We start from the raw sequence: 26411 nt of genomic DNA, 5'->3' as shown, positions 1-26411 counted from the left end.
GGAACTCTGAGCTGGGAGCCTGGTGTGGGATGGGGACCCCTCATTCCTCAGGGAGGAGTTTCCCAGTAGAGGTGTCCCTCTTGATCTTTATCTGCCACACGTGGGTGTGGGACCAACCCGTGGTGCCTCCACCCCTCCTACCAGTCTCAGTGTGGCTTCTTTGATTTTGCAGCTGTGGACTTCCATTCAGCTTGATTTCGGGTGTTTTTGAATGATGGTTGTTCTATAGTTTAGTTGTAACACTGATGTGGTTGTGGGGGGATGTGATACCGCGTTTACCTACGCCGCCATCTTTGCTAGGCCTCTCTTATCCTCCCCGCTCAGCAATCTCTGTGCACGTCGTGTGTTTGAACCGCTCTGTACTGCTATGTAGTGTTCCATGGGTGCATTTCATCTCCCTGACAGCTGCAGGGAACTCATCCACATGACTCTGTACTATCCCCACAACACCAGACAAAAATGACAGTCATCACAGACTTGCTAATGGTTGATCCACTGACTATTCTTTTTAGAACACCACCTTAAGATATAGTTGACATACAAAAGCTGTACATATTGAAATGTATACACCTTGATAAGTCTGAAAATAAGTATACGCCTGTGAAGCCACCACCACAATCTATGCCACAAATACATCCATCACCATCGACTATTCTTAAATAGTATCAATATTTACCAGGCACTTTCTTTTTCTTTATTACCACGTTTCCATACATTAAGCTACAGATGTTGGGGTCTTCTGTTTGACTCAGCTTATCCAGGGATACCAGGCCAGTGAGCATCAAATAAAATGCATTTGTTGATGTCAGTTTGAATGGCTGTTGTACAACTTTCTGATGAGTCTGCATAAACCCACTCTCAAACGCAGCACAGATGTTCAGGTTGGCGATGCAAACCCAGCTGCCTTGCTGGAGGGACATTTATCTCTCCATCTCTGATGTGCTTGGTCAACAGTTGTATAGGAACTCCTGAGATTCTAAGATTATTTGTGCCTATGCTTCTTTAGGAAGAAAACGCCCACTTCCTTTAAAATTTATGTCAGACATCTAGAGACGGCGCTACTCTATAAAATTTCACAGCACTTCACAAACACACACATTTCCCAAACCTCTCCAGGAGGGCCTGTTGAGCCCCTTGGGATTTGGCCAAATAGCCACACCACTGCTCACCATCTGGGCCCTCCTGAGAAGGTGGCAAACCTAGCCCTGCAAAGACAAGCAAGGTCTGGTGGTCCTTCTGCTCCCCTCGCCCCATCCTGCCCCCATCACAGCTGTGGGGTTTATTCCCTGGGGAACGCGTTCACAAACCAGTCACCACCAGCTCACCCAAACAGCAGGCTCTGCACAGAGTAGTTGGTTGCTCATTATTATTTTGTCTTCCTTTCTCCTCCCTCTCAGGCCTGTCACACTCCTGTGATGTCTGTAACACAGAATCTTCGCAGCCCTGGGTTTTCAAATACCAGCCTATCTTTCAAGTAAGCCCACCGTTTGTCTGAGGATACTTAGCATAAAAGAGCAGCCAAATGTTGACAAAACAGAGCTTAGCCTCATTTCAAGTTTCCACTTCCATCTTCAGAATCGATGAGGATTCTGGAAAGTGCAGCATTAATCCCATTACATCATCTTATTGAAGACGCTGGTGTGGTGTTTACCAAAGGAAATGCTTTCTTTCCCCATAAAAATCAATGATGACAGGCGAAGGCTCTGGGCAGGGAAGGAGAAGTCTGCAGCCCCCGTCTGATACACAGCTCCCGTGTGGGGAGCCTGTAGCTCAGGAGCTGCTCCTAAAGTAGGCCAGTGACCCCACTGCATCGTGCATTAGGTCACTGCCATCGCGGGCTGCCCAAAGCCTCAAGGCCCTCTGGCGCTGGCCATGGGAGCTCGACCTTGGCTAGCCACGTCCCTGGCCAATTAGTACAGACCCTTAAAAGTATAACCACTGCCCCAAACAGCACACAGTTCATGCTTTCCTTGTACTAAAGATCTTAGGAACGATTGAGCTTTTAGTTTCTTTCTTCATCATATTCAACCATAAAGAAATAGGCAATACATAACCACTTGATGTTTTTTCAAGGTACAAAAATAGTCATTAAAAATTATTTTTAAAACCCTAGCTACTCATATAAGAAGCAGGGCTTTCTAAAGGCGGCGACTTTGATCTGAATGCTTTGAAGACAAGAGCATCATATCATAAAGAAATCACTGCTTTTATTACCAAGCTGATGCTTGCTCCATCCCTGACCCCACTCCAGACATGACCATCACTCACAAACAGGAAGAGGGTTAGTGATGGTGTCAGGGTAAAAACTTCACTAAAAACAGTTGTTTCACAGATTACTCAGCAGTGCTTGTAAAAGCTGGATGTTTCTGTTTGTTCTGGGGCAGTGTGATTTGCACGCAGCATGTATTTCTCTCTCCTGCCCTGTCCTCATATCTTCTGGGACAATCATGCTCTCGGGGGGAGAGCTGGCGGTGGCAGCAATAGGGATGCCGGTCCTGGAAGGAGTGGGCACCGACAGGAGAAGCACCAGACTGCAGGAAGACAGAGCGAGGCCTTAGCAATGACCTTCGCAGTGACCTTGAGACCGAGGAGACAAAGGGAAGTCGGCACAGGCCACGGCACTGCATTTTGGAGGTACGCACCCATGACACAGAAGTGAGCTGATGGGGACGAAGGCTTGCGGCCCGCAGGACAGACCAATGCACATGGGCCACCCAGGCAGAGCCGACTCAGCCACCCTTCGAACTGGCATTCTTTAAATACCTGATCAGTGATTATTAGGAGAGAAGCTGAGTGTGCGGAAGGGTCCAGAAAGCAGGTGGATGGAGGCAGTACCGGGCTCCCCTGTCATCTGGCCAGTCAAGCCTGAAGCTAGCAGTTAACTGGGCCCAGACCTGCAGGAGAGAGTTCGGTGAGCATTCCTTGCAGCCTGAGCTCTGGGAATGTCCTCGCTCTCCCTCAGTGGCTTATTAAAGTATTACCTCCAACTGTATGTAATATTCTCCTGGAAAGAAATATTGATGAATAATTTCCTCTACCTCAGTGTTTTGGTATCCCTTATTGATTAATTCTCTAGACGTCTGTCTGGCCAGCCTGTCCCTTATTCTGGCTCTGATGTAGCATCTACTCATCAGAGACAACACAGGGGGGAAAAGGTGTTGTGGGTGGTCCACTGGCATGAGTGACTCACAGGGCGGAAGGGGTCCATGACGAAAACCCCGGGAACACTGGCGACCCTGGCACACAAGCTGGACACACATCGTGGTACAAGCTCATTTCCGTTTCAGAGTTGACGAAGGCATCGTTCAAAACATACTGCGTACGAGGGCTGATACTCTGAAGTGCGGTGAACGGTTCTGGGACGCAGGCGGTAAACAGGCTGACATTCAAACTTTGTTTTGCCCGTTATTATGTGTGTGACCTCAGGCAGGTAATAAAGCCACTATACTTCAACTTCGTCTTATGTAAAATGGGTTCAATACCTATTTCACTCCTGTTAAAATGAACTGGGAAACACGTACCTGAGCCCGGGGTCTGGCACAGAGGAAGTGTGTTACCTGAGCCCCCTTCTTCCTGCAGAGGAAACTGGCTGGGACTCCAGCCCCGAGCGGGTGCTCAGAGTATGACAGGTTCACACAGTGCAGTGGGTCCTCGAGGGCACTGATGTTTCACAGACGAGCAAAACCTCTTTAAATAAGACTTTTGTTCTGTATTTCCAATGGGTATACTCAGTGCCCAGGAGAGAGCCGTGATAGGGACGGTGTGGGAAATAGCAGAAGACAGGCAAACACAGTGGGTGGATTTTGTTGGTGAGAGGCCCAGGGCTCCAGGAGCTGAGGCCAGACCAGCCCTCACTGTCCCGGGCCTGACCTGCCAGTCGGAGGAGCCGCCTTCAGCGACATTGTTCGGGCACCCAGGGGAGGCAGCCCTGTGCACCCTGGTCTGGGCTCCCCTTTGCTGGTTCCAAGTCTCTTTCACATCATGACAGAGGACTTTTGTGTGTGTCTTTTTTGAATTATGGTAACATATACATTACATAAAAGTTTCCACTTTAGCCATTTGTTACAAGTACATGTGTAAGCATCACCACTCTCCATCTCCGCACTGTGGATCACCCCAGACACTCCATCCATTACCTGTAACTCCTCACTGCCCTTCGCCGAGCCTGTGAGGACAGTCAGGGGTGACATGGCAGAGGCACACTGGACAGTTCTTTTTCGAAACCCACTTCTGAATTCCGTCTCTCCTCAAAAGCCTGGGAACTCAAAACCACGTCAGGGTGTGCGGTCCCTCTGCCTGAGAGCCCAGCCTCCCCCCACCCCCGCTGGCTGTGGCCCTGTAAGCTCCTCAGATCATGCAGTTCAGCTTCCCTTTCTTCCTCCAGGATCAAACTGAGCTGGGCTACTTTCCTTCACTGCGGCAAGAGAGAAAAACCCAGACCAGAGCCCGGGCCAGGCCCGAGGCCCATGCTTGCATGTGAAATCTCAGAGACGCTAAAAGAATAGCCCGTTTTTGTTTTTTTTTAAAAAAGGACCAGTTCAGTTCCTAAAAACCACCTATCCACAATCTGAAAATATAGACGGAGTCTCTTGAAAACAAAAACAAAAACAAGGGCTGATGGCTCTGATACCTGGAGGAGATTAAGTGCTAAAAATAGCTCCCGGTACTGAGGATGCTGCGGGAGAGCCAGCCCGTGAAGCACAGGGCAGTTCAAGCTGGGCTAGAGCAGCCAGGGAGGAGTCGGAGCCACTGGCACCCTCCTCCCTTAGATGTGAAAGGAACCTTCTTTAACAGCAGCACAATTACGGACCTTACAGTCCAGCCCTGTGTGTTAAGAAAGCACTCAAGTCCCAGTGAAGTATCCCGAACTGACCTGAAATGAAGAAAATGAACTATGAATTAGATTCTCTAATATCTCCCTGTTTTGGGTGAAGCCATGCTGACGGCCAGGTGACATTTGCAGGGCCATCTGGTGACATTTCTTTTTGGGAACAGATTAACAGAGACTGGGGAGGGGGAGGGGGAGGTGCAGTGGCCATCACAAGATTTTCAGGTGGCTTCGTGGAGCCCATGCACATCTTTGAAGGGGGGAATCCCCTAATTTTATTCTAGAAAAATGTGACCAAACTCTGGCTACTAAACACTGCATAACCTGAGGTGCTGAAAATACTCCTTTTCATTCTGAAAGCATCTATGAAGGTGAAACCCAGAGATTAAAGAAAGTCCCTTATTAGGAACGGTTCTCTCTTCCAGAGTGAGAGGGGAGTAAACGCAGCTGGAGACAAGTTGCTTATCCTTGGAGTTGCTCTGATGCCACCGACTCACCAGCTTGTCGTCACCCCTTCCGTGTCTGCGGCAGCCCAGTGCCCGGCGTGGAGCCTGGCCGGCAGTGTCTGCTGGAGGAACACGTTCCTCGCTGGGTCCGTCGTGCTCGGCTCTCACTGCGCTGTGGCTCGCTTTCTCAGTATGGCAAGGTGCTGAACGTTCCTGGCTTCCCACCCCCTCAACGAACTGCTGTCCGCAGCCTGTGGCGGAAGAGCAGTGAGACCCCTCCCTCCAGGCCTAAGGGGAAGCAGTTCACATCTGCACACTCCCTTACTCCGCGGGGCCAGCGGCACCCTTTGATGCAGAGATGCTGGCCCCAGGACCCCCGAAGCTGCCCTGAGACGTCCCAGTGCCTGGTCCTGCAGCATCACCCTACTTGGATTGGAAGATTTTCATAAGAACTGTTAGAAAGCAGTATTGTTAACGGACCGGTGCTAGCTTCTCCTGCGGACACACTGACTGTGCTGCAAAGACAGAAGGAGCCAACAAGCTCCCTCTGAAGGCTGCACACTGGATTCTGTTTGCCCAGGTTGCCGGGCTGCCCGGGAAGCCTCCACCTGGGGAAAGGTGGGGGAAGGGAACAAAGCCCCACCCAGCTCTTCAGGGACAGGAGCCGCACTGTCTGCAGAGCCGTTCCTCTGAGACACATGACTGTGATGCTGCTTCTCTCCTTAAATTAACTCAAGGAAGCTGACCAAACCGTGTCACAACCATATGAAAACTGCACACAAAGAGCCACGGACGGAGATTGCACAGGAAAGACACGGCCAGCCTTTCACCGTGGGTGTCTCTGGGCAGCGGGACTCTGGGTGACTTTGTATTCAGGATTATCTACTCTGTTTCTATGCATGTGTTCGGTATTGCACAGGTTACCTAATAAAGAACAAAGCCAACAAACGGTTCTTGAAAAGTGAGATATGTTCTAACGTTTAACATAGACCAAAGATAAAGTGAGACTGAGTTTACCCCAAAGGACCCCAAGCTCCCCGAGGGCAGAAGCTATTTCATACTCTCAGTGCCAGCTCCCTCTCACACTTCACAGAGGAGACAGCACCACCCCTGGGGCCACACTTACCTCCCTGCCTATGCGGGGCCTCTCCTTCCCACCTGGCACTCCACAGGAAGTGTCCTATCCAAAGGTGACCCACCAGCTCTGATCTGGATCCGATCCATGCTCACCTCCCAGTGGACTCCCAGCCACAGGGCGCCCACTACTGCACGCTCTCTCTTTAAGCTCCCCCAGTTACTGGCTCATACCTGTCAGTACATGGCATGTCTGCCCCTCCCCCACCTCAACAAAACCCTCCCTCTCCAATTCCTCTCCTCTTCTTCGCAGCCAAGGGTGTCACAGAGCTAGTCACACATTCTGCCTCTCATTTGCTTTTCAGTCTTCCCCACTCTGGCTTCTGTCCATGCTAACTTCCCTTATTGGAGCCACCAACGGTTTCTTCCCAGTCCTTTCTTAATTGACATCAGTTTAGCTTCTGACCCACCTGACCACTCATGGTTCCTGGAAACATGTGACCAGTTTTCCTTTTACCTCTTTGGCTGCCCCATATCAGGCTACTTTAAGGTCTCAGGAATTGGTCCCACACTCTTGTCCTCCTTGATTCTAGATTCTGTTATTCAGTAACTTCATCAACCTCTATGATTTAAATACCATAAACAGTATATGATGGCAATTCCTGAATTTCTATTTCCAACTGAGACCCTACTTCTGAGCTTCAGCCTCGTATGTCCAATTGCTCTTTTACTTTTTCACACTTGAGTATTTCACAGGAAATACAAATCATATATGTTAAAAATGGAACACATGATTTTACATACACCAAAAACAAAACAAAAACCCCAAACCAAACCCTTATTCGTCGCCTAATCCTTCCTATCTCAGTAAATACCAACGCCTTCCTTGAAGTTGCTCATGCTGGAAACCAGAACATCATTGCTGACCACTCCCATTCTTCAAGTCTCCCAGTAAATGAATCACTTCTGACAATAGTATAGAGACAGGAAATGAATTTACCCCCACATCCCAAACAACTAAAAATCTGGACAAAGTAGATGAAACAATCATTCCAAGACACTGGGCATAAGTGAGCCTTGAGAGACAGGAAACAACCAAGGCGAGTCCTACAATTGCCCCTGCTCACTACCTAGAAACAGTTTTTAAGACACAGAACAAGGTGGGAACCCATGCAGAGCCCAGTGGGCTCAGAGTAGAGCTGATGAACTTGGGAGTTTGCAAAGGCCAACCCAGCCAGAGTTTGCTGGGCAGATTACCAGGGAGGAAAGAGAATTGAGAGAGCTCTAGGGAGCTGCAGTACAAAACTTTGCTGAAATAAATTAGAGATATATTAAATAAAAAGATATACACTGTTTGTGACTGGGAAGACTCAATGTTTTTAAGATGTCTAATCTTTCCAAATTGATTTTTATAGTCAATGCAAGCCTAATTGAAATTCCAGCAGGGTGTGTGTGTGTGTGTGTAAATAGATAAGCTAATTATGAAATTCAGATAAATTTGAAGAACTTAGAATAACCCAAACTACTCTGAAAAAGTAGGACAAAGTTGAGCATGTACATTACCTGATTTGCAGGACTTACTGTAAATCTATAGTAATACAGACACTGTGGTATTGGAGTAAAGACAGACAAACAGCAATGGATAAGAATAATCCAGAAACAGACCCAAAGATATGACCAGTTGATTTTCTTCAAAAGTACAAAAGCCAGTTAGATAAAGAATAGTCTTTTTAACAGTGGTGCTGGAACAACTGAATACCATTAAAAAATGAATAAAAGGACTCTAACCCATACTTCATAGTATATATAAAAACCACTTGAAATGTAATCAAATGAAATTTGGATCATAGTCACAAATGTAAGAACTAAAATTATAAAACTTCACCCGGCTGTGTGTCTAAGTGGATTGAGCATTGTCCCATGGATAAGGAATCTCTGTTCGATTCCCAGTCAGGGCACATGCCTGGGTTGTGGGCTCGATCCCCAGCAATGGGCATGCAGGAGGCAGCCAATAGATGTTTCTCTCTCCATTCCTCGCTCTCTAAAAAAAATCAATAAAAACATATTTTAAAAAATAAAAGTATAAAACTTCTAAAAGAAAACAGGAGAAAATCATACTGTGTAAATTTGAATGAGTCAAAAATACACCCTTAAATGTATACCCTATAATAAAGATTAAATGATAAAATGGACTTGAACAATATTAAGAACTTCTCCCTTTCAAAAGATAATGTTAAGAGAATGAAAATATACACCATAGCTTGGGAGAAAATAGTTGCCCTTCAAATATTTGATAAAGGACTGGCATCTAAAATATATAAAGAACTCTCACAACTCAATAATAGAAAAGCAAATAACTCAATTAAAAAATGGACAAAATATTTGAATGGATACTTCAACAAAGAACATAAACAGATGGTTGTTGATAAGCACATGAAAAGATGCTCAACATCATAAGTCAGTAGGAAAATGCAAATTAAACCTCCATGAGATTCCATTTTATACCTCTTAGAATGTCTAAAGTTAACGGCTGACCCTGCCAAGCACCCAAGCGCTGGTGAGAATGTAGAGCGAGAACTTCCACACACAGCTGGTGCGGATGTACAATGGTATAACCATCCTGGAAAACCGTTAGAGAGTTCTTTAGAAAGGTGAACATACACCTACCATTCAATCTAGCCATTCTACTCCTGGGTAATTATGCAAGAAAAACGAAAGCATATGCCCATACAAAGCACATGAATGCTGATAGCAGCTTCATTTGTAACAGTTCTAAAGTGAAAATAATACAAATAATCTAATAACTTTATTAACCAATGTCACCCCAATACATTTAATTAAAAATAAAAATAAAGACAATTACCATAAAATAAAATTAAAAATAATAATCCAAATATGCAAGGGATACACAAATAGTGGTATATCCATGCAGTGGAATAGTACTCAGCAATATAAATATTGAACTATTAATACACAAAACAATATGGATGAATCTCAAAATAATTATTCTGATGGACAGAAGCCAAACAGAAAATATATTCTATGGTTCTTATGTATATAAAAACCTAGAAAAGTCCAACTAACACGTAGTGACAGAACCCAGATCAACAGTTGTTAAGGATTAGAGGTTGGGAGGTAGGGAGGGGAGATAGGGAAGGATTACAAAGAGGGCACATGGCAACTTTTTGGGGTGACAAATTTGTTCATTATTTTGATTGTGGTGGTGGTTTCACAAATGTATACATATGTCAAATACTGCCAAATTGTATACCTTAAACATATGCAGTTTATTATATACCAATTATTCCTCAATAAAACTACTGTCCTTTTTTTTTTTTTTTCTGGAATTTGCTACTGTTGTCCTTTCCTGTTACACTATCCTGGTGGGAAAAATCCTGGCCTCCTACTTAGTCTGACCCTTTCCTCGCTGTTCCCTCTTGTCCACTCTCTCTCTGCTCTGCAGCCAAAGTGATCTTTTAAGAAAATAAGTCTATTTGTGTCATTTCACTGCTCACAATTCTTCAAATTTACTCATAAAATAAAAACCCAAACCCTTATTCTTGCCTACAAGGCCCTGCCTATCCTAGCTCCTGTCTGAATCCTAATCTCTTTTCCATCTTGTTTCCCTCTACTTTTAACCCTTCTGCTTTCTGCTCCTGGAACTTGCCAAAACTGCTTCTGTCTCAGGGCCTTTGCACATGCCAATTCCTTTCGCCTGAGATTTTGCCCTACACAATGAACTCCTAACCTTCCATTAGCCTTAGCTTCAATGTTACCTCCTTCTCCAAGCATCCTTCTTTGATACACCAGGCTTGGTTCAATCTTGAACATTGCACTTGCCTATGTCTACTTCACAACATCAACCACATATATAAATAACTACTTGTGCAATTTTTTGTTTTCTATCTGTCCCTTCTTTGTGAAGGACCATCTCCCAAGACCATAAGCTCCAAGAGAGTAGCGATTATTGTATACTCGATGCCTTGTACATTGCCTAGCACATAGTGAGTATTCAAAAACATTTGTTGAATAAATGATAGAGATAGAACTGGGACTCACTTTCTGACCCAGAACTCACTCCCTGACTTCCAAATTAGATTTTTCTCAATTCACTCTTGCAAAAGCCATCCTTCTGGGTCTGACAGCCAAATGTACTTTTCCTATAGTTACTTAGGTCTCAAATTGGTACAAATTAAGAAATGTACTAGAGTCAGGCTGGTGTGGCTCAGTGGTTGAGCGTCAACCCATGCACCAAGAGGTCGCCAGTTCAATTCACAGTCAGGGCACATGCCCAGGTTGTGGACCAAATCCCCAGTGGGGGGCATGTAGGAGGCGGCCAATCAATGTTCTCTCATCAATAATTCCATCTCGGTCTCCCTCTCCCTTCCTCTCTCTCTAAACAATAAAGAAAAAAAATTTTTTTAAATGTACTAGAGCCATATCTTAAGTATTAAGTACATTAAAACCAAAGTATTAGACTTAGACAAGAAAGGTTAGCGATGTTAAACATCGCTGAATTGGGTTTTTAAAAAACTAGTCATGCTCATTTTAGTGATATAATTATTCTGGAAGCTACACCCCGAGAGAGTTACAAAGTTAATTAACAAGACAGTTAACAAAGAAGGAAACTGGCTGTAGATGAAGCTAGAGAGGCAGGACCCGGTAGACCAGAAGTCGCAGCTGGTTGCTGGGAGGTGACCCCTGACCAGCACTGGCACGTTGTTACCACGGCAGTGGCCTGGATTCTCAGTGCAGCCGAGTGTGTGGAGCTGGGAAGGTCAGGACTGCAAACAAGGCCGTGTTCCAGGACAGCTTCCTAAGAAACAGCCTACCTTCCCCTCCCTCTCACTCCCCCACTCTGTTTATAGACTCCCCCTAATTAGAGCATTTTACATGGAAGCATAATCCAATCTGAAAGAAAATTTCCCTTGAGAGCCATCTGTCAGAATTAGACTATGCTTAGCTGCTGGACAGTAAGGCTGCAATGTAAATACCACAGACTGCTTCGATGCTCTGAAGGCTCAAAACTCATTTTCCAAGCGAGCAAATGCCGGTCCAGGGGACAAGGCTTTCTGTCAGGAAAATGGCTCGCTGTTTTGGACAGTAATGCTTCCACAGGTAGAAGATCATTAAAAACAGTCCCAGGGGGACAGTCGACCTGACCAGCCTCACCTTTCTTGAGAGAAGAAAATGTCGTCCTTGACAACTCTATTACGTCTCCCTCATTTGTTCTAGGTGTGCAGGAGATCTTTCTCATTGCACTAGAATCTCAGGGGTGGGGAACCTTTTTTCTTCCAAGGGCCATTGGATATTTATAACATCATTCATACAAAATTGTCAACTTAAAAATCAGCCTGCTATATTTGGTCAGGTTCATTTGGTAAGGCGTGTGATGTTAATGGGTATTGATTTCAAGGGCCTTATATGGCCTGCGGGACAGATGTTCCCCACCCTTGAAGATTGTCCCCATGTATTCAACTTTGGACATATTTGACTTCATAAGCGGGGACCAAGTGGACCCCATTTTAGCTCCGTGTAATGCCAGCCCCCTTCTCAGAAACATCCAGCCGGACATGCACACACCTACCTTTGGTACCCACGCCGAGGTGCAGCCAACTCTTGCTTAGGAAAGGAGTGTGCAGGGTGGGGGTAGGACAATTGGGAAGAAGAGGGTCTCTCCTCTCTTTCTTCATCATTTCCCTACATTTCAGGTCACCTGATCCAGGGTCTCATTTGTGTCACCATAACCTCTTTCCCATTGTTCTGCTCTGTCACACTGCGCTAGACCCCACTGTGCCAGGCAGTGCACCCATCCCTCAGCTGCTGGGAGTGCTGGCCGCTCACAGCGCATCTCTGCACCTCATCTGGGAGAATTTCCCTCAGCTGATGGGAGCCACCTTAAAAATAACTGGCAAGTTACACTCTCTCTCCAGGAGTGGCCCGCAGCCAGGGACAAAGGCAAGTGAAGAGATAGGCTGTGCCTCAGAGTGGGACAGCTCTGTGGTGCCCTTCAGGCTCCGCAGAGGCCTGTGGGGTCAGGGTCAGGGCTTTAGCCAAAGCCCCATTTTTGTCTATTCTGACTTGACTGAAAGCAGTTTCTCAATAAATCACCTGCACAAGAATCCCTCTTAGCCTCTACTTCTAGAGAATCCTACTGAAGATACACACACTATATTGCTGCTATTTTCTTTCGTTCATTCATTCATTCACTCACTCACTCAAAAAGCATTTATCATCTACTGCTTAGGTTAAGTACTGAAGACACAGTCACAGACTCTGTCTTCAAGGAGCATCTAGTCCAGTGGGGTAAGCAGGATAGATATTCACAATCGAATGTGATACCTGCTGTGAAGAAGTACACAGAGGATACTTTAAGAGGTCGCAGGGACACCCATCTGTTCCTGGTGGGCATAGGAAGGGTTTGCTTAAGGTGATGGTTAGGCGTAGGACTTTGAGAAGAAGAATATTTAATTGAACAGAGAAGAGAAGTGGAAATAAAGGTCACTGCAGACAGAGAAGACTGTGTGGACAGAGCAAATACACGAAAGAACCATTACAGGGAATTAGGTGGAGTAACAGAGGAAATTCATTGTCCAAAACTTATGGCAGACATTGCCATTGGCTCCCGGTCTTCGCACGGGCTGAGCCCTCGATCCTTCTTAACAGAGCGTACCAGCCAGCTAGCATCAGTTGATCAGAACTGGTCTTCAAGATCAAAACTCTTTGCCATACCTTTTGCCCATCTGTTTTGTTTATCTTTGACTACAAATCTTCAAATCTCCAAACTTTCCCGCACCTGCTCCCAGACTTTTCCATTAATTTCCACAGCAAAGGGAATGTTGTTGATGTAAAGCCAGCACTCGACCTGCATTTCAGCTCCTGTCTCCCACCATTTCAGCTTGCTCTATTGATAATCCTACCCTTGATATCTGTATCTTCAAACTCCTTCAGTATGGACTCGATTCATTAGATATTTTTATCATTCAACTCAGTTTTTATTTCCTCCATGAACGTGATTTAATTTTTTTATAAATTAGTTTTTAACTTATATACAGTAAAATTCACGGTTCTGTTAGATTGTTTTATGAGTTTTGACAAAGGCAGAGTCACGTACCCACCACAACTGCAATAGAGAACAATTCCATCACTCCTCCAAAATTCCCTCTTGTTGATCCTTTGTAGTCAACTCATCTCCCCATCCCCAACTCCTGGAGACCATTGATTTATTCTCTTCATCTATAATTTTGCCTTTTTCACAATACCATATAAATGGAATGATATAGTATGTAGCCTTTTGAGTCCGGCTTCCTTCACCTAGCATAATGTACTTGAGATTCATTCATATTATTGAGTGTATATCGTGCACACATTGTTTCCTTCATTGCTAAATAGCACTCCATTGTATGAATGGAACAGTTTATCCATTCACCCACTGAAGGACACTGAGGTTGCTCCAGTTTTGGGTAGTTATGAATAAAATTGTTATAAATATACACATACATGCTCATAGAGATTTTTAAAATTTTCTCTTGTAAATTTACTGGCTTTCAAATTTCATCTAAAAAAATCTAAATGTGGGTAATTATACAGAGAAAAATATCAGTATCCCTATCTTGTTTGAGCTGTAGTACTGCCTCCATGTATATTTGGACACAGGAACCCCAACAGTCAGCCTGCTTTCTCAGCTTTCTGCCCTGTCCTCCTTTTTGTGAGCCCCAAGAAAGAACAAGAAAATAGAATCAGAGGTGGAGCTCACACTTGAATTTAGTTGCAAAAGCCTTTAACAAGATATTAACAAACGAAATAGCTGAATACACATGTTCGTGCACACACACGCTCATGTATGTCTATGTATGTGGAAAACAATACATCATGGACAAGTTGGATTTATCCCAGGAATACAAGTTTTCACCAAAATCATAAATAAAGTAATATAATTTATGACATTAAAAGTTAAAAAAGCAAAATATATGATTATCTTACTAAATTCAGAAAAACCATCTATCTGATAAAACCCAAAATCCATTCAGGTTTTCAAACAGTCTATAGCCAATATCTTATTTAGTGGTGAACATTTAAAGCATTTCTTTTAAGATGAGGAACAAGCCAAGGGTTATTCCACTGACCTTTGTATTGGAAGTCCTGGTACATGCAATAAAGCAAGCAAAAGAAATGGTTTCAGGAAGAGAAGTAAAAAAGAAAAAAATAAATAAAACTGTCCTTATTCACACATAGTATAATTGTCAATGTACAAAACTCAAAGGAATCAGTGGTCAATTTATTAGACTTAGAGTGCACAGGATTGCTGAGTGTCAGGGAGTATACAGACTAGATGGGCTCTTGTACTGCTGCTAGGATTGTAATCTGGTCAAACCATTTAGAGATAGCATTTCTTTGATCTAGCAACTCCATTCCTAGGTATACATACCCTAGAGAAATTCTTGCCAAGAGACATGTATCAAAAAGTATACATATTGTGCCCTGGCCGATGTGGCTCAATGGTTAGTGTCAGTCCGCACACTGAAGGGTCTCAGGTTCAATCCCTGGCCCTGTTGGGGCACGTGCAGGAGGCAACCAGTTGATGTATCTCTCTCACACTGATGTTTCTCTCTCTCTCCCTCCCTCCACTCTATCTGAAAATCAACGGAAAAATATCTTTGGGTGAGGATTAAGTAAATTTCAAAAAATAGGCGAAACTGAACAAACTTATCTTATGTGGCAAAATTATTTTAAAAACAAGGGAATTAGAGATATGAAATTTGGTATATTGATTATCTCTGAGGGGGTTGTAGGGATGAAGGGACATACAGGGAGCTTCAGAAAGATATGTTCTCTCCAGCTACATTCTGACTGGTGTACATTTCGTTCTTTTGAAACCACACATATACACTATATACCCTCTTGAATGTGTTATATGTTTAATTAAAAAAGGCAAAGGCTGTGTCCGGGCTCCTACACCGGGATAAAAACTACCCAAGTCTCTTTATCAGAGGCCTGTAGCATTAATTCCTTCTTTCAGATGTTCTGGTCCACAGTTCTACTTCTCGCTGCCTCTGAATACTCTAGACATGAGGCAGACACCATGTCTGAGGGACCATGAGGGGCAGGGTGGGATCTGGTGGACTCGTGGAGACAGCTCACAGCCCAGTGATGGCCCACTCCACGCACTCCCACATCATAGAAGGAATCTGGCTCCGCCTTGTCAGCTGGATGCCAGGGCTTTCCTTGGGGCTTTTCACACTGTTGGTCCCTTGGGATCAGTTATCCAACCAGGCTGTGTGTTTCGGCACCACTACGGCCATGCACTGGAGCTGCTCGGACCCTGGCACCGGCTGGTGAGAGCCAATGTGAGCACCTCTTGCCAACTCTGTCTTCTGTGACGTCATGTTGGTAGCTTCTGGCAGTATTTACACCATGGGAATGAACAAATGCTGGAAGTCAGGCCCCTCTCTCTCTCCCACCCCAGCCAGTTGTTCCGCCTCTACCAGGACACCACTGGAGGTGACACAGCTACATATATTCAACAGTGAGGAGCACACATCCTGGGCTTCACTGAAAACACACGTCATCCCCTGAGCGGTTCCAAATGTCTCCCGCTATCGGGTGTAGAAATGGCCCCAGGGTCCCGGACAATTTCTAAATCAGCTACTACAAAATACTGGACTTGGCAATGATTCAAAGAGTCAAATTTTGATGGGAATGTAAGGTTTTTAAATTCCTAACATTAAAATAAAGTCTAAGCTGTTGTAAACCATATGTACCTTTCCCTTTTCTGAACTTGGATCCATACCGTCGTCATGGGAACCTCCTGACTTCTCGCACTATGACATGAGGGGGCTGGCATCTCCTCCCAACTAGAGTCAGGCTGAGATGATCATAGGTCCAAGAGAAAGTTCCTGAACTGGTTTCTAAGTGGGCAGCGGGTCACCGAGACAGATTCCAGAAGTGCTCAAGGCCTACTGGCCAGAGAGCCAGCGAGGAGTAGGGTATACCCAAAATGCCAGGAGCCCATTAAAAGAATGAAATCTTACCATTGCGACAGCATGGATGGACCTAGAGAATATTATGCTCAGTGAAATAAGTCAGACACAGAAAGACAAATACCATATGATTTCACTTATATGTGGAATCTAAAGAACAAAATAAACAAACAACTAAAATGGAAGCAGACTCATAGACACAGAGAATGAACTGGTGGTTGCCGGAGAGGAGGGGCGTTAGGGGACTGGGTGATAAAGGTAAAGGAATTAAGAAGCACAACTGGTAGTTACAAAATAGTCATGGGTATGTAAAGTACAGCATAGGAAATATAGTCAATAATACTGTAATAACTATGTATGATGCCAGGTGGGTACTAGAAATATCGAGGGGAACACTATGTAAAGTATATGATTGTCTGATCACTAAGCTATACACCTGAAATCAATACAAAATGAAATTGAAAGAAAATAATAAAATTGAAAAATAAAAAAAACTGTTGGGTCAAAATAGATTAGCATAATTTTAAGAGGTTATTCTACATTATCATAAGGTAAACTCTTACTTTTTACAATATCATAAAGACTGAATTTCTAACTTTTTTTTTATCCTCACCCAAGGACATTTTTCCATTTTTTGTTCAGATAGAGTGGGAGGGAGAGAGAGGAAGAGAGAGAGAGAAACATCGATGTGAAAGGGACACATTGAGTGGTTGTCTCATGCACGGCCCAACCAGGACCGGGAACAAACTGCAACCGAGGTACATGCCCTTAGTGGGAACTGAACCCGGGTCTCTCTGGACCACAGGCTGACACTCTAACTGCTGAGCCAAACCAGCCAGAAGAGAGAGGAAGGAAGGGAGAGAGAGAGAAACAAACATTGTTGGCTGCCTCCTGCATGGCCCCCACTAGCGAAGGAACCTACAACCCAGGCATGTGCCCTGATGGGGAATTGAGCCACTCTGCCAGGCTCATAAAGATTGACTGTAAAAAATAAATAAAATGTTCAGGGGTTAAGTAAAAAATAAAAATAAAAATTCCAGGAGTATAGGCATGACAGCCAACATTCACCTGACCACTCACTCATGCTCTCTTCTCTGACCTGCCCCGACTCTGTCTTCTCTCCTGTTGGCTGACACTTGTCCCACAAAGATGCACTAGACCATTAGTGATTGATCTGGCTTCAGCAGTTGAGACATTTAATTAAACTATCGTTTTTTTCGTTCGATAATTGCTATTTTTTTTCTTCACAGGAAGGTGTGAGAATTAATTTTTATATGACTGCTGACATTTATAAAACTCATTATCTCCTTGGAGAAATAAAGAACAGAGTTTTTAAAAAGTAGTTTATAGGGTCCAGCTGGTGTGGCTCAGTGGCTGAGTGTTGACCGATGCGCCAAGAGGTCGCCAGTTCGATTGCTGGTCAGGGCACATGCCCAGGTTGTGGGCCCGATCCCCAGTGGGGGGCATGCAGGAGGTGGCCAATTGATGTTCTCTCTCATCTATGTTTCTATCTCTCTTTCCCTCTCACTTCTTCTCTGTAAAATCAATAAAGAGGGAAAAAAAGAAGTAGTTTATAGGTTCAGTTCTGCATAACACCTCCCATCCCAAACAAACCAGGCCCCAGAGCCTCACCAAACCAGCCCCTCTTAAGGGGCTTCATTCTGGGCACTTAGTGCTTACTCATTATCTCACTGCCGACACCATTCTGGAGGCTGGGCACACAGTGCCATCCGAGCCAGGCACAGTCTCTGCCCTCACAGAACTGTCTAGTGGAGAAGAAAGAAAACTGAACAAATAACATAAAAGAAAGTATGATGAGTAATGATACAAGTATAAAGCGTCATGGAAGCAAATACCAGAAAAATGTGTCCTAGTACAGGGCTCAGGTCAGAGTTCTGTGTGGAAGTGGCATTTGGAGCTTAGTGCTAGTGAGCCAGGGAGAGAGGGGAAGAGAAGTAGTAAACCAGCATATGCAATGATTTCTTCTTTAATCCTCACCCAAGGACATGTTTTCATTGATTTTTAGAGAGAGAGAGAAACATCAACTGGTTATCTCTCATCCACACCCCAACCGGGGATCAAACTCACAACCTACGCATGTGCCCTGATTGGGAATCAAACCTGAAACTTCTGGTGTACAAGACGATGCTCCCACCAACTGAGCCACCAAAGCCAAGGCCATATATAATAATTTTGAGGCATCTTTTCACAAGCTGAGTTGGCTGTTGAAAAACTTAGTCCTAATTCCTATTTGGCTATTATCCAGCTGTGTGACCTTGGCTGAATCTCCTAATGGCCCTCCACTCAGTTGTAGGTGTTAGATCACAGGACCTCTAAGGCTCTCTGTGGCTCTTCAGTCAGAAGGCAAACATATGATACATATCAGTTAGTACAAGTACACAATGTCTCCAGTAATAGGTGAGATGTTCTCAGAAACTCTTTCAGGTGAAAACACTGGATTATAAAATCCTTTTCGATGCAGAGCAGAGCTGATGGATGGAAATGGAATTATTCGGTGGCTAGGAACAGTGAGAAAGCATGAATTCACAGCGGCAAGTGAGCTCTAGAGCCAGAGCTTAAATGGAGGTAAATGTGAATCTCTTATGGTTTCGTGCCTGGGTTTTGGAAGACTGTGGGAGAATCCTGCATAAGGTTGGAGTCCTAAAGATTAAGGGTCACATTTTCAAAGGATAAACACTAAACAGGAAAGCAAGGTCTTGAGAGCAGTAAGAAAGAAAAGGAAAATTACATATAAAGGAATAAACGTTAGACAAAGTATTGACTTCTCAAAAGCAATCCAAGGTCATAAGACTATGGAAAGATAGCGTTACAATACCCAAATCAGAGTAACTGAGAGTTCTATGCTGCCGAATTTTTATACTCAGAATAACAATCTTCTAAGAACAATAGCAAAACAAAGACATTTAGGAGCTGTGGCTGATTGTTGAAGATTATTGCTAGCCTGTGGAGAACCCAAAGAAGGCATCTAGAGAAATAAATATTCCAATTTCACTCCTCTCCCTTCCTCATTGTCTGAACCTAATCAGAAGCCACTGACTAAGGGAGATCGTTTCAGTTTGAAGAAAACATAAACAAAACTCCCAAAGCCTCCAGGGGCACTGAGCAGAAGCAAATGGAATGTATCCAAAATAATACACCCAACCAATTTTATAAATCAAGAGTCACGTTGACCCCCACCCAGAGACAGACCATACGAGAAAGTAGATTACATGTATGACTCATAAACACAAATGCCAAAAATGCTAAAAAAAAAAAAAAAAAAAAATAGCACAATGAGCTCAGCAATGTATAAAACAGGTAATATATCAAAGTCAATCAGGATCCTACTAGGAATATAAGATTGGCTCAAAATGAGAAAATTAATTAATGTAATTGACCAAAGTAGCATATCAAAGCGGAAAAACCTCACAGGATCATGGCATTTGATAAAACAACTGTTTGTGATAAAGTTTTAGTCAACTAGGAATAGAGAGATACATTTTAATATTATAAAGACATCAAAAAACTATCTAGAGCAAAATTGCATTAATGTAAATGTTAAAAAACATTCCATTTAAAATAAGAAAAAATCAAGGGTGACTACTACCATACTTATTATTTAGCATTGTATTAGAACTTCTAATTTGTGCATTAAAATTTCTTAAAGAATAAAAGGTATATAAATTAGAAAGAAACAGACAAACCATCATAATTCACATGACTAAATATCCATAAAGAAAATTTAGAAGAATCCATAATCTATTTATGAGAATTAAGAGTTTTGCAAGGTTGACAAATAGAAGACAAATTCACAAAATTCAAACTGTATTACTGTAGAGCAGGATTAGTCAGAAAAGGCAATTTTAGAAAAGATACTATTTAAAAATAACAAAAAAGGTATCTAGCAACAAATCTAATGAGACATCCTAGATCCTCATGTAGAAATTATAAGCCTTGGATGAAAACCTTTAAAGAACTAAATAAATGGAGAAATGCATGATAGTCACAGATAGAAGACTCAATATTGCAAATGACATAAAACTTCCCTAAATTAATCTCGGACAAGTCCAAACAAATAAAAGAAAAAATTTCATTTAATTTGACAATTTGACTCTAAAATTTATGAGCAATGTCAAGTATCAGTCAAGATTGAACTGAAGGAAAAGAGGTTTGATGACTGATTTGCTCCTCCAGATGTTAAGGCTTATCATAGAATAATAGTAGCTTGCAAGCTGCGCTATTGGTAGAGAGAGTCAAACAGAACAATGGATAGAAAAGAATCCAGAACAGACTCTTCATATATCAAAATCTATTAGGACAGAGCATGCACTACAGATTATTGGGAAAGTATGCCAGAATATCGGTTATCCATATGGAAAAAGAAATATGGATGCACTATGGACTGAATATTCATGTCACCACCAAATACACATGTTGAAGCCCTCACCCCAATGTGATGGTATTTGCAGGTGGGTCCTTTAGGAGATAATTAGGTTTAGAAGAGGTCATGTTGATGGGTCCCCAAGATGGAACTAGTGTCCTTGTAAGAGGAAGAGAGACCAAAGCTCTCTCTCTTCACCATGTGAGGACACAGTGAGAAGCAGCAGTCTATAAGCCAGGAAGAGGGCCCCTCACCAGAAACCAAATGAACTGGCACCTTGACCTTGGACTTCCCAGCTTCCAGAACTGAGAAATAACTTCCTGTTGTTTTAGAAGTTTATACTATTGTCAGCCAGAGCTGACTAATACAGAATGCCTGTATTAACTATACAAACAATTTCATTCTGGGTGGGTTAAAATCATAATTAGGGAAGTCAAAACTTTAAAGTTGCTAATAGAAAATAGAAGAAATAGCTTTGTGATGTAGAGTAAGGAAGGATTCCTTAAATAAGACATAAACATGCTAATTTTCAATGGAAAATATTGACATGTTTTAGTACATTAAACATAAGAACCTTTATTGATTAAAAGATACCATGAAGTGGGTGCGAAGACAGCCATAAACAGAGAGATAATGCTTGTAATATACCTCATCAGCAAGAACTTACATACAAACTATATAAAGAGCATATATGAATCAATAGGAAAAAGAAAGAAAAAAAAGTGTTGAACAATCATTTTACAAGACAGAAAATGTTAATGGCCAATAAACATATTGTAAGATGGTCAACCTTGGCAACCATGAAAATACAAATTATATACCATTTTTTGTGCATGTACATACCCACATATTCAATAGTGTGGCAACTGCAAGAGTTGGTGAGAACATGAAGCATTAGGAAGTATCATTTCTCACCAGTGGGAGGATCCATTTGTACAGCCACTATGGAAAAGAACTGGACATTGCCTAGAAAAGTTGAGCACGTGTATACCTTACCTCTACCAGAGACACACCCTACAGGAATTACTGTGTATGTGAACCAGGAAACGTGCACAAAAATGTTATCTGCTGTATTATTCAGAATCATAGGAAAACTAATGCCAACCCAAATGTCATCAATACAAGAAAGCTACTCTGTCATATGTAACAAAATGGAATATTACACAATAATGAAAATACATTAACCACAGCTCTATTCATCTCCATTCTTAAATGTCAAAATCAATGTGAACTAGGGAAAAAAAGTCAAAGAAGAGCTATGAAAATCAGAAAGAGACAAAACCAAAGAATTCATTGTCTTGCAAATATGTCACAATAATTAAATTCAGGGTAGTTCCTCTGGGCAGGAGTGGACTGAGAGAGAATGTGATGAGAGAGAACCCAAGAGTCACCAAATTACTGATGATGTTCTATTCTTCATCTGAGGGGCAGGCTCATGCCTGTTTATTTAATTCCCTCATTACTCGCTATATTTACATTATATACACTGTGTTCCATGCATGCTATTACAAAATGAAACCCTGGCAAATCTCAGTCTCCATACAAAGTCACATTGAGAAAGCACAGTCAACACAGTCCCAAATAATAATTTTTGAATGAAATTTTTAAAATTTATGATGGATAAAAAAATAATCTGTATTTCCATTCTCAGGATATCCTCTCTCCTGCTGACCATCCAAAGGCTCAGATCAATGCTTAGAATATTTACTTTTTTGCCTGAGGAAACAACTGAGAATTCTGAGGCCTTTAGCCTTATTGGTTTTCCTCCTTGATAAATAATTTAACATTCTTCACAAATTCTGGGGAAATCAAGACTTCTCCAGCAACGGACAGGAAACTCTTAGTCCCGGGGGGGGGGGGGGGGCAAAAGGTCCTGCAGGCTGCCATTCTTTCTTCTCCCGTGGGAAGCTGACCTGGAAGTGTTCCCACCAGGGATCAGCCTTGCCCAGACTCTTAGCCACTCTCCGCTCCGTGTTGCTCTCTCCACAAAGTCTCTGGAAGGCAACTGACAGCCGGATCCCTGTTGAGCTTTTTAATGACAATTCCAGCTATGTTATGGAATTCATTTGTCAAAAAATATAAATTGATGTCACGCTAGATGGTATGATCAACCTTCCTGTGCCAGGGCTCATCACTGTCTCAGCATATACCCAACAGGACTTGGCAAATACTCCAGTGAGAGGGTGCATTCTTGAGCCATGCTGAGCAGTAGAACAGCCTGCCCCTCTTGTTTCTATAGAGCTTCTCGTGCTGCCTACTGATTTGGGAATAAGTATAACCCTTGCTTCCCCCCACATCAATTTTTTGGCTTATAGATATCACACTTTTCAAGACTGAAGAGATCTGTTCCTTTCCCAATCTCGCAAATCACTTCAGTTTCATCACCTGATGCTCTCAGCGCCTTCTTTCCTCATCATTGTGATCACAGCCAGTGAAACCCCAAAACCCCACGCTGCACTTCCCTCTTCTGAGCAGCAGAACAAAACTGGCACTGGTGACTGGTGGCATGTGAAGAGAAGGTGCCCAACATGGTGACAAAGCACTCGGGTGGTTGTTTGGTCAAGGGGCAGAGAATGTGTGTGTTCTCTTCCTGAGCAGAGCCAGAGTCTTTCACTTGATGGCTCCAAAATGAGCTGAATCATGGTCTGAGCAAGAATTTGATGCTTGGCAGAGCAAGAAAGGGAGAAGAAAAGGCCTCCGACGGGCCCATATTCCAGAAGACAAGCGAATGGGTACCTGAGGGCATTTGGACAGGTGAAAGAAACAAGTGGCATTCAAATATCTGAGTTTTCTAAGCAAGTCCAAATTTCCTTTCTGACCTAGGAGTGTCAGTACACCTCTGTAGGACAATGTAAAGGGTATAAGTGGAGTAAAAACATAGCCACTGCAACCTCGTGTAGCAGACGTATGCACGGATACATGGCCTCACTACCTGACACTTCTGCCCGCTCATGAACTCTAAATTGGATTGGACCTTCTATAGATTAGTGCTGCCAGTATCTGTAGATCTTTTCAGACTGCTCTTCTTGTAGCTTTGATTCACTATTTGAAAATGTGGTGCCAACTCTATTCAACCATTCTCACTTCCGGGGTTAAAGGGGAAGATCTGATCATGAGCAATGCTACCGAGCTGAGCTGACCTGAGAACATGGGTAAGGACTTAATGCTTGTATCTGCAGATCATGGTCAATAGGATGCCAGGATCCATTTAGCACACGCGCTCTAAGACGGCTCTAAAGAAAATGTGGTAAGGAGGGCAGATAATATCTACTGTCTATTGGAGAATAGCTAAGAATTAGAAAATAGAAAACAACAAAGGTTATTCTTGAATATTGTTTTCATCAATAATTCTTGCAAATTTCAGAGAGAATATTAAAAAGACCTGTTTCTAGAAAGGTACAAGGAAGGTCTGAAGCCATAGCTTTACGTATATTGACATGGATTTTATATTTTGACACCCCCCCCAAATAAAATAAGGTTAAGTAATTTGTTTGCATGTTGACCAAGAAAGCACCTCCACCCCACCCCAAAAAAGAAGAAATGCTGAACTTACATTGGTGACATATTCGATGTCCTTCCAAAGGATGCATTCCCTGGGGAAATCAGCCAAGTCTAAGAAGTGATCCACCACCACCTGGCCAATTAAGTCATGGCGAGAGAACCTGTCAAAGTCGTACACAGAGAAGTGCAGCTTCCGCGCTTCAAGGTCATTGTAGGGAACTGGAAACAGAAACACTTCATCAAACACAGGGTTCAGGGTCTTCCTGTGGACTTTTGTCTGGTGTTTTGTTTTCCGATCGGGAAGCAAATAGATCTTGACATAAGGATCTGAAGTTCCAGAAAAGTCCTTGGCGGGCAAATTGACAGCTTTGTGAATCTTCACGATGAGCTGCTCTAAGTCACAGTCATATTTCAAAATAAAGTTCAGCTTTCCACAGGCTTTGCTGTTACTCCTTCTCCCATCATCATTATCCAGTGACCTCTGCTTGTATAACTCTGGTTTAATGCGACCGATTCCGGCCAGCTGTTCCTGTTTTTGCAGCTGCTGGATATTGAAGTCCGGGTTTGACAGGTTGAGTTGTCTTCGGATTGAATTATGCCTTCAGTGAAGAGCAAGAGAGAACAAAGTTATAACCTCATTAGCTACGGGTCTTCCAGAAACGTGTGCCTGGGATGTAGGTAGACTGTTATGCACTGTTAAAAGCTTAAATCTGTGGGTTTTGTTTTGTTTTGTTCGGCCTAAATTCAATATGTTCATCACTGTGAGTAAGCTGCTCCCCAAGGCTTGAGGCCCCAAACTGAGGCCTGGTTATCAGGAGATAAACTGACTACATGTGACCTTGGAGCTTTAAAGGTCTAACACGCTTTCTAAACTCATACGCCACTAAAAAGCTTATTCAGCGGGCTGAGCGTAAAGATGTGTTCAGACTGGGTTAAAAATGAAATTATTCACTTGTATATATAATATCGCCCTGAAATGGAAACAGCGCTGTATCTCCTGAAGAAGAATGAACCTTTCTCTAAGTTTCACAGACTTTCCTGTCACTGGCTTATAGCTTTATACGGGTGTATATTCTTACTGGTTCAAATCAAATCACTTAGTCACAAGAACATAGTTTTTGATTTCGTGAGGATGTGAGTGACAGGCCGTGTCTGCTCGCAGCGGGCTGCGTTGGCTGACAGGCGACAGCACCGCCTGGGTTTCTGTGACGCCGCGCAGGTGATGACTGATCCGTGGGAAGGGCGTATTTCTGTAATAGACACTGTGGGTATGAAAGGGAAGGTAAGCCGCTATAAACGCACCTGCCGGTTCAGTCAGAGAAGGTTGGATACCGAGATTTGCAAACCAAGTATTTGCTAACAGAATTTACTCTTCGCCCTATGAGCTTATTGGTTTGGGTTAGAAGTTTCCCCTTTCGGGGAAATGTGCATTACCGGTGGGTCTTCACAAACAGAAAGAAGCAGTCGTTACATACAAGGCTGTTGGTGAGTCTGTTTTTGTTTGTTGTTAGCTCACGGTTCAGAGTCATGATGCTTGCATTTTCTGCAGTCTCTCAAGGACCTTAGGTAAAATAGCCTCTACTAGGTCAAGGGCAACAGCCTGGCTGTCTCTGAGGGCCTGGTAAATCGTTGGAGAGGCAGAGTAAACATCTGAGTTTATCTTCCTTTCCTTTCTTAAGCCTACTTTATAAAATAAAGATGTAAAAATGGGGTTAATAGCTCCCGAAACACATTGACAATAGCTCCCTTGTCATACAGATGTTATGCTGATCATTCCTCTTCACCCTAAAACACACTGCTGGTCACTAATCGCCCACACAGCACAGCGAGAGCACAGTCTCAGAGCTGGCACTGCACCTGTCACCGCCAACACAGCCCACCGGGCACCAACACCATCAGTGAGTAAACACTGCGTGGCCTGCAAGTTTCCACTGTGGATCTCAATTTCTTAGAGAGAAACCCACAATCCTAAGTTTTCTCTGTATCTTCTGATTTTTCGGGGGTAGGAAGAGAGTCAGGGGATGCTCGGAAGCACCTAAAACTGCCTCTCTGTGCAAGAACAACCAAGTCATCCCCTTGTTGAGATGCCGAACCTCTGTAGTGCTAGGACAAAGCTCCGGTCTTGCTCTGTTGGGATCTCTGGGCAGATAGGACTGGCAGGGAGAGCGAGTATCCAGCCCTGTGCAGAGGCCATAAGGAGC

General features: G+C 43.3%; 1 protein-coding gene across 2 annotated transcripts in view; it reads right to left on the bottom strand.

The window, feature by feature from the left end:
- Nucleotides 1-26411, bottom strand: part of SYT9 (synaptotagmin 9) — a 189784-nt gene that overhangs the window by 91513 nt on the left and 71860 nt on the right. For both annotated transcript variants that reach the window (XM_036259287.1, XM_036259286.1), the window contains exon 3: nucleotides 24263-24809. In XM_036259287.1, coding sequence (XP_036115180.1) covers nucleotides 24263-24809 — 547 coding nt within the window. The remainder of the gene's footprint in view (nucleotides 1-24262; nucleotides 24810-26411) is intronic.

Source organism: Molossus molossus, unplaced genomic scaffold, assembly GCF_014108415.1.
Source record: "Molossus molossus isolate mMolMol1 unplaced genomic scaffold, mMolMol1.p scaffold_m16_p_13, whole genome shotgun sequence".
NCBI lineage: Eukaryota > Metazoa > Chordata > Mammalia > Chiroptera > Molossidae > Molossus > Molossus molossus.
The sequence above is the reverse complement of the archived record's forward strand: the minus strand, read 5'-3'. Positions and strand labels throughout refer to the sequence as shown.